At 42.6% G+C, this 8,921-nt stretch overlaps 1 protein-coding gene across 3 annotated transcripts; it reads right to left on the reverse strand.

Annotated features, from left to right (window-relative positions):
• Window positions 1-4,401: 4,401 nt before the first annotated feature.
• LOC131937504 (uncharacterized) lies at window positions 4,402-8,921 on the reverse strand. Of its 3 annotated transcripts, none has more exons than XM_059294987.1 (5): window positions 8,772-8,921; window positions 7,778-8,000; window positions 6,292-6,452; window positions 5,248-5,358; window positions 4,402-4,565 (listed from the first exon to the last, which is right to left on the reverse strand). In XM_059294987.1, the coding sequence occupies exons 2-5, from the start codon at window positions 7,970-7,972 to the stop codon at window positions 4,439-4,441; spliced, it is 594 nt and encodes a 197-aa protein (XP_059150970.1). In that variant the 5' UTR covers window positions 7,973-8,000; window positions 8,772-8,921; the 3' UTR covers window positions 4,402-4,438. The 3 variants fall into 3 exon arrangements, with proteins under 3 accessions (XP_059150970.1, XP_059150969.1, XP_059150971.1); XM_059294986.1 differs by having other exon boundaries at window positions 8,646-8,921; XM_059294988.1 differs by lacking the exon at window positions 5,248-5,358 and having other exon boundaries at window positions 8,646-8,921.

Here is an 8,921-nt window from a genome sequence, read left to right on the forward strand (position 1 = left end):
TCACTTGATAGAATAGCTATAACAGCCCCCCCCCCCACTTGGTCACTTGATAGAATAGCTATAACAGCCCCCCCACTTGGTCACCTGATAGAATAGCTATAACAGCCCCCCCCCACTTGGTCACTTGATAGAATAGCTATAACAGCCCCCCACTGGGTCACTTGATAGAATAGCTATAACAGCCCCCCCACTTGGTCACTTGATTGAATAGCTATAACAGCCCCCCACTTGGTCACTTGATAGAATAGCTATAACAGCCCCCCCCCCACTTGGTTACCTGATAGAATAGCTATAACAGCCCCCCCCCACTTGGTCACTTGATAGAATAGCTATAACAGCCCCCCCCACTTGGTCACTTGATAGAATAGCTATAACAGCCCCCCCCCCCACTTGGTCACCTGATAGAATAGCTATAACAGCCCCCCCCCCACTTGGTCACTTGATAGAATAGCTATAACAGCCCCCCACTGGGTCACTTGATAGAATAGCTATAACAGCCCCCCCCCCACTTGGTCACTTGATAGAATAGCTATAACAGCCCCCCCCCTTGGTCACTTGATTGAATAGCTATAACAGCCCCCCACTTGGTCACTTGATAGAATAGCTATAACACCCCCCCCCCACTTGGTCACTTGATAGAATAGCTATAAACCCCCCCCCCTCCCCACTTGGTCACTTGGTAGAATAGCTATAACAGCCCCCCCCCCACTAGGTCACTTGATAGAATAGCTATAACAGCCCCCCCACTTGGTCACTTGATAGAATAGCTATAACAGCCCCCCCCCACTTGGTCACTTGATAGAATAGCTATAACACCCTGCCCCACTTGGTCACTTGGTAGAATAGCTATAACAGCCCCCCCACTTGGTCACTTGATAGAATAGCTATAACAGCCCCCCCCCCCCCCACTTGGTCACTTGATAGAATAGCTATAACAGCCCCCCCCCACTTGGTCACTTGATAGAATAGCTATAACAGCCCCCCCCCCACTTGGTCACTTGATAAAATAGCTATAACAGCCGTCCACTTGGTCACTTGATAGAATAGCTATAACAGCCCCCCCCCACTTGGTCACTTGATAGAATAGCTATAACAGCCGTCCACTTGGTCACTTGATAGAATAGCTATAACAGCCCCCCCCCACTTGGTCACTTGATAAAATAGCTATAACAGCCGTCCACTTGGTCACTTGATAGAATAGCTATAACAGCCCCCCCCCACTTGGTCACTTGATAGAATAGCTATAACAGCCCCCCACTGGGTCACTTGATAGAATAGCTATAACAGCCCCCCCCCCCCACTTGGTCACTTGATAGAATAGCTATAACAGCCTCCCACTTGGTCACTTGATAGAATAGCTATAACAGCCCCCCCACTTGGTCACCTGATAGAATAGCTATAACAGCCCACCCCCCACTTGGTCACCTGATAGAATAGCTATAACAGCCCCCCCCCCCCACTTGGTCACCTGATAGAATAGCTATAACAGCCCACCCCCCACTTGGTCACCTGATAGAATAGCTATAACAACCCCCCCACTTGGTCACTTGATAGAATAGCTATAACAGCCCACCCCCCACTTGGTCACTTGATAGAATAGCTATAACAGCCCCCCCCCCCCACTTGGTCACTTGATAAAATAGCTATAACAGCCCCCCCCCCCCCACTTGGTCACTTGATAAAATAGCTATAACAGCCGTCCACTTGGTCACTTGTTAAAATAGCTATAACAGCCCCCCCCCCCACTTGGTCACTTGATAGAATAGCTATAACAGCCCCCCCCCCCCCCACTTGGTCACCTGATAGAATAGCTATAACGGTCTTCCACTAATCCTACAGTGAACCTAGTTGTAAAGACCGTCCATTTTGGCACTTTTTAAACTAGAAATATCGGCCATCTACTTCGTCACTGTCAAAAATAGCAATGACAGCCGTACACTACGTCAGTAGTGAATATGGCTACTATGGCCGTCCACTGCGTCACATTATATCCTACCTAAAATGGCCGTCCACTTCCTTATTTGCAAATTACAGTTAATAAATCTTCTGTGTAACAAGTAATATAGGATATAACATTGAATAGAACATTCTACATTCCACAAATTTAATTAAACTACTGAGCAGTTAATTAAAATTCCACAGCGAGAACATTTCGAATTTGAGACAGTATTACAAATGTCTAGCCAGTCGATAAATGATACGTGTCGTACTACAATTAATATCTTTTTTAATGTAAGCTTGACATACATTGGCGGATCCAATTGTTAAGTAAGTGGGTGACTTAGCGGGCAACCGTCTCCAGACGCTTTCTCGTTTCGACCCATACAGACATACAGAGTAAACAAGTTCAATAAAAGCTTGCATTAAAACAAAAAATCTTATTGTTCGTACTTTGTGCTAAACGTAGACAGAAATAAAAATTAGGGGGTGAGTTTCAGCAGTTTCCAAAGGTAGTTTTAAAAGTTTGAATTTTTTTTGTTGCAATTAAAACATTGAAAAGCAACACTCGATATATTAATTCAAAGACGACCAACTTGGGTCTTTGGTGTACCGAAAAAAAAATGTTTTAAAATTATTTTTTGCATGATTTTTATCAGAATGGTCATAGTATAGTAATTTATCTAAATTCATCATCATCGTCTTTTACCGTCGATGCCCAGGGTAAATGGGCCGCCAGAGAAAGCCAGTCTTTTGCAACTTTCTCTGCTCCTGTCAGTAGTTTTCTGCTCAAGCTTCATAGTCCTCTTAGAGCTGGACAATCGAACGCCATTGCTGTAACCTCGTCTGGTCTCATCCTTAATACATGGCACATCCAGCGCCATCTTTCTTCAGTTAATTCAGAAAGTTTCAATTTCTAAGTCTCCTAGTTTCTAGAAACCTATTATCAGTGGCGTAGGCAGGGGGGGTTAAGGGGGGTCATAACCCCCCCCCCCCCCCCCATAGACCCCTCGGTATATATAAAAAGTATAAGGGGGGTGCAAATCGAAAGTTTGAGGTGGGGTGCAAACCGAAAGTTTGAGGGGGTGCAAATCGAAAGTTTGTCTCCGGGTAAAAATTAGAACCCCCCCCCCCCCTTGAGACGATCCTGGCTACGCAACTGCCTATTATTAAAGATAGTCTTGCGCCGGTGGTTGCCATTTATCATTCATTGGTAGGCGGCCCGGTAGGCAGCCCGGTAGGCGGCCCGATAGGCGGCCCGGTAGGCAGCCCGGTAGGCGGCCCGGTAGGCCTACTTACTATACAAAGCAAACAATATGTAGATGGAAGAGATGGTTGCTTTCCTGCATTTATTGATAAACAAAAGAACAGATAGGACATTATTTTGGTAAAAAGATCTGCATTCGGTCTCTTCCTTCGATAGCCAGTTTTTTTTTTGCAAAAAATCTCGCTTGGCTTTAGTTATGCGTGATTTATTGTCAGTAGTTGACATATATATATATATATATATATATATATATATATATATATATATATATATATATATATATATATATATATATATACTAAGAAAAAGAAGATATCACAAAACCATTTAGTGAATAGAAGCAACATCTCTGCACACAGAACTTGAAGTAAGTAGCCAAACAAACATACACCGTTATGGCAATAAATTCAGGAGCCCGTGGCAAACTATCACATCCCCCCTTCCCTCCCTATATTAGACTACATAGTTTTTCACGCTGGTTTTAAAAAGGCCCACCCCCGCATTTGGAAAGGCTGGTGGCACTTTTAACAGTCCCGTAAAGGTTTTTTATTTTGGGCCCTTACATTTGATGTCGAAACAGTTAAGTTTGTGTGTAAAGCCATGTAGCAGTTTACTTTATTAACTTTGATTGTGTATAATTCAATATCCTAGCTTAAAATAACCGTTTAAACTCTTTTCCACCCATTTTGCGCAACCTTAGGATCGGCGCCCTGGGCGGCCGTCCCACCCGCCCTCCCCTAGCTACGCCACTGGAAGACCATACCAACAAAAACGTGGATTTATGTTGTGAATTCTTTTGTTGAGCCTGAAAATCTCACGACAAAATTTTTTTGTTGGTCCTAATGATCTCACATCACAATGTATTTTATTATGTTTATCTGGTACATTTTTTGTTGAGCTTAAAAATCACACCACAAATATTTTTTTTTAGTTTATGAACTAAAATTTTTTGAACTAAACGATCTCACATCAAAATTTGTGGGGTTTATGAAGTAAAGTTTTTGCTGAGCCTAAAGATCACATATCAATATGTGTATGCTAGAAAATTATTTGTTGTACCTACAGATCACACATTCAAATGTGTGTGGTTTACGCAGTACATTTTTTTTATGGAGCCTAATTATCTCGCATCAAAATGTGTAGGTTTATATCATGAATTATTTTTAGCCTAAAAATAACTCATGAAAACGCATCGGTTGTATGTAGTAAATTTTACTAGTGTCAGATGTGTTACTAGTCTGAATCTGTTTCATCGTAGTCCTCTTGACTCCAATGTGCGTGAATGTAGGGCTCGACCTCATCAGGGGGATACTCTGAGTAGCCATTCACGGGCCTCGGTAACTCTTTGATAGGTGGCAGGCTGCGAGTATAGAAACATAAAAAAGTTTATTAAATAATTATTATATTAAATTATTATAAAATTATATACTTTATATATAAGGTTTGTTTCTACGATAGACTTTCTCTATCCCATATGTGATGCTGTCCCTATTAATGAACTTCGTGTGCCTGAGTAGATTTTCGTAATTTAAAAAATAAATAATTATAAAGCGAAATTTTAATTGGTGGTCTTGCTAATTTAATAACTTTAATAATCTAATGACCTTCATGAACATATGCCTTAGACAGATTTTGAAATTGAGGTGGCAGGACAAAGTGCCGAACATAGAATTATGGAGAAAGGCAATGCCGAAGCCTATGGCATTGCAAATAAAATGGAGGAAGTGGCGCTGGGCGGAACACACACTGCGAAAGGCTCACCCAAATGTGACACGCCAAGCGCTTGAGTGGAACCCCCAGGGAAAGCGGAAGAGAGGGCGCCCAAGACAGACCTGGAGGCGGAGTCTTCTTGAAGAACTGAAGCCAACAGGGATGTCTTGGGAGACGGCAGAATTAATAGCCGGGGATCGGATAAAATGGAAGGAAATGGTGGAGGCCCTATATTCCATAAGGAGCAAAGAGGACTAAGTCAATAATCTAATGCTAAGAAGTTTCTAATAAAAAGTACAAGTCTATGAGGTAAACAAACACATCTGCACTACCTGTCAACATTTAGAAATAACGGAACTGGATCCACTAAACTGATCTCGTCAGATTGGTAAGGCGTGGGTTCGCATCCCAAAGCGTTGAGCGATTCTTTTTCTATCAAAGCACTAAAAAATAAAATTTAAGCGTTTGGTTTCAGACGTGGGTCCATGTCAACATCAACCAATCATTAACCCTTCTAATACAGAACTACATCAGCCTGATGAGATCTAGTATCCTTAGTTTAAATAACATGTTTATCCAAGGAGATCAATAATATTACAGACGGGGAGGAGGGGCGCTGATTATACAGACGAACAGGGTTAGGAGGTGAAATCAAAGGAAAAATATTCTGATTAAACCTTGTTCCTCTCTAATTACATTAATAACTGGTAATAGGTTAATAGCCTACACCATTAAAAGCAGACTGAAACTATCCAAAAGGCAACAGGGAGAGGGGTGACACCAAAACATTACTAATTTGAAATAAGTAAAGCTGCCTGATTATGTCACATCATACAAAGTGCTTGACTGCTTGACTATCTCACATCATACAAAGTACTTGACTGCCTGACTATATCAGATCATACAAAGTGCTAGACTGCCTATCTTACATCATACAAAGTGCTAGACTGCCTATCTCACAGCATACAAAGTGCTAGACTGTCTCACATCATACAAAGTGCTTGACTGCTTGACTATCTCACATCATACAAAGTACTTGACTGCCTATCTCACATCATACAAAGTACTTGACTGCCTATCTCACATCATACAAAGTGCTTGACTTCCTGAATATCTCACATCATACAAAGTGCTTGACTTCCTGAATATCTCACATCATACAAAGTGCTAGACTGCCTATCTCACATTATACAAAGTACTTGACTGTCTCAAATCATACAAAGTACTTGACTGTATAAAATCATACAAAATACTTGACTGTCTCAAATCATACAAAGTACTTGTCTATCTCACATCATACAAAGTGCTAGACTGCCTATCTCACATCATACAAAGTGCTAGACTGCCTGCCTATTTGAAAGAGTTTTGAACCTCACCCAAGCTTAAAGTACTTGGCGTCCCCTGTGGCCCCCTCAGACAGCACCTTTGATTCGGCCAGCCTCAACTTCCGCTCCTGCTCAGCTACATCGACAGAAAACGACCAGCGTATACCGTACTTGCCTCCATTCTTACGCGTCTGATTGTGTCGCCAAACATCCTACAGATTGGGCATATAAGACACGCGTCATTATCTAACCACGATTATGTGAACTTGTTATACGTCATTTAGGCCGTTGACTCCGATTTCAGCCTTGATTAGGATTTACCTATATGGTATCATCCATAAATGACGTCACGCTTTTTTGACGATGTTTACCTCCCCCCTCCCTTCCGTCACACATCTTCAAAAAAAGTCAGATCTGCCCCCCCCCCCCCCACACACACACACAAAATAACGTCACTCCTCAGTCAACAGAGTATTTTAATCAATTCCTATAACATTTTATTAAAACAGTTTTCTAAAACGCTAAAATTGGTTTTCTAACGTTGCTTTTTTATTATGCAAAAGTGTGACGTCACAGCATCTGAAGCCCCCCCTCCCCCTCATCACACACCGTCACAAAATTACGGACCCCCCTCCCCCCCCCTACGAGTGTGACGTCATGTATGGACTACCCCCTGCCCTATAGCCTTTGTCCGACCAAGAACAAACAGCGAGGAAGCAGTTGTTTGATTTTGGAGTTGTCTCTTCTACAAGAGTTGCTGTCCCCAGCTATCGAACCTCATCTGCCTGCGGGGTTCAAGCTCGAGACGTTTCTCTAGAGCAACCATAGCTTTACCGACTCGACCACGTTTTTTTTTAAATTAAATGTAATTAATGAGAGTCACTCAATTGGTACACCAACGTTTTTATATTGGCCCAACTTCTGAAAGACATAGACTCAAGTTGACTGTTCGAAGGGCAGCTCAAAATAAAATGAAGACTCAAAGAACAGTGTAGACAGAAAGTAAATTGTAGAGTGGGTTGAGGCAATAACTAAGCGGATTTGCGTACCCAGCAGTTGTTATAACTCAGAACTGGGTTTTTTTTCGGACGTTTAGCTCCGGGGATGGGGCACACTTGAAACTTAAGGGAGAGTGGGGAAAAATGCTGAAAGTATATATTATGCTAATTATTTTATTTTGTACTGGTAAAGAGGAGGGTGTGACCCCCCCCCCCCTCGGATAAAATGCCTGAATGGAAACACCAACACAGATGAATGACGACGACAAGGCAACTTGTCCAATGTTTCACTTGACTTCAGAGGCGTAGCGACCCTACCCGGCGCCCGGGGACAAACTTTTCCTTTTGATTTGCACCCCCCCCCCCCTCAAAATTTCGATTTGCACAACCCCCCCCCCCCCCCCCCCACCCTCAAACTTGCGCTTTGAACCACCCTCAACCTTTCAATTTATTTTTCCAACCCATGTCGGCGCCCCCTGAGGTCGGCGCCCGGGACATATGTCCCCTCCCCCCCCTCGCTACGCTACTGCTTGACCTACCATCTTACGCATTTCCTTCCAGACCTGTTTCCTGATTTTGTTCCAGTATTTTTTCCCACGATTGGTGTGCTCAAACATTTTAGTCTTCGGCCAGTTTCTCTGGAAACCTTCACAATCATCCGGGCCGTCACTGGACTGCAGTAGCTCAAGTATTTGATCCTCGCTGTCGCTTTCAACAATGCAACAACACTGCATTTATAGGTATAGCGGCCATTTGATTGGTCTATAATGGAAACAGGATGTAGATTACGTTAAGGTAAGAAATAACATACACCAAATCGCCTACCTTTGGTTTTAGACAACCTCCTCCTCCCCCCCCCCCCCCCCGCCTTCTCCACCGTCCCCATGAGTTTTCAAAATCAGCTCTAATTATACTTGATGTAGGCCAACTAGATTTATAATCAGTTATGCGTACCAAATAGAGTTTCTTCCAGGTATCTCTTCGAAGAAAGTCTACCGCCCCCCCCCCCCCCTGCCCGAATGAAATGGAATTTATATAGGAAATATATACTTTTGACAGTGTCCGCCCCCCCCCCCCCCGGAAATTGTTGTCCGCTTCCACCCCCCACCCCACCCCCCCACCCCCCCCCCGAAAATTTCAAGTGCACCCCCGGAGAAAAAAGTCTAGAAGAAACACTGGTACCGAACCCTTTCCAAGAGATGATTTCGTTCTTACCCCACTTACTTTCCCTTCCCAGATATATGTTCACTGTATAATAATTCAATTTATTTTAAGGTTAATCAAAGTTTGTTAACTTCAAAACACACCACACAAAAAATTGTAAATATTTTCATTCCTTTTTTTAAAAGTAGAAGGTCTATTTAACAACTAAATGTGTGATTTAATATAGATCTAATAACTACTGACCAAAAAGCCTTAACAATAGCTTCGTGTGTACCCAGTCTACATTTCAATTGCGTAAACGTTAAATAATAGCAGAAGGTATGTCCTTTAGCCAAAATAGAAATCAACCTAAGGCTGTGTTCTGCTCACCCCACCAGGATCTTGAACTTCCGGCCGGAATGTAAACAAACTACATGCATAAATGTCCTATTTTAACAAACATGTCTGGAAGTGTTTAGCTTCATCGTTCCTCATTAGTCGATCAGACATTTGGTGTGCAATGTTGTTATGAATCGTGCA

Source organism: Physella acuta, unplaced genomic scaffold, assembly GCF_028476545.2.
Source record: "Physella acuta isolate Inbredline_101_S28 unplaced genomic scaffold, ASM2847654v3 ptg000211l, whole genome shotgun sequence".
NCBI lineage: Eukaryota > Metazoa > Mollusca > Gastropoda > Physidae > Physella > Physella acuta.

Bases quoted from the DNA above. Each gene is read 5' to 3' on its own strand.
- LOC131937504 (XM_059294987.1), bottom strand. From the start codon at position 7,972: ATGCAGTGTTGTTGCATTGTTGAAAGCGACAGCGAGGATCAAATACTT. The intron at 6,453-7,777 runs GTAGGTCAAGCA...CCCAATCTGTAG, and splicing joins GGAAGGAAATGCGTAAGATG to GATGTTTGGCGACACAATCA. The intron at 4,566-5,247 runs GTAGTGCAGATG...CTATACTCGCAG, and splicing joins TTATTTCTAAATGTTGACAG to CCTGCCACCTATCAAAGAGT.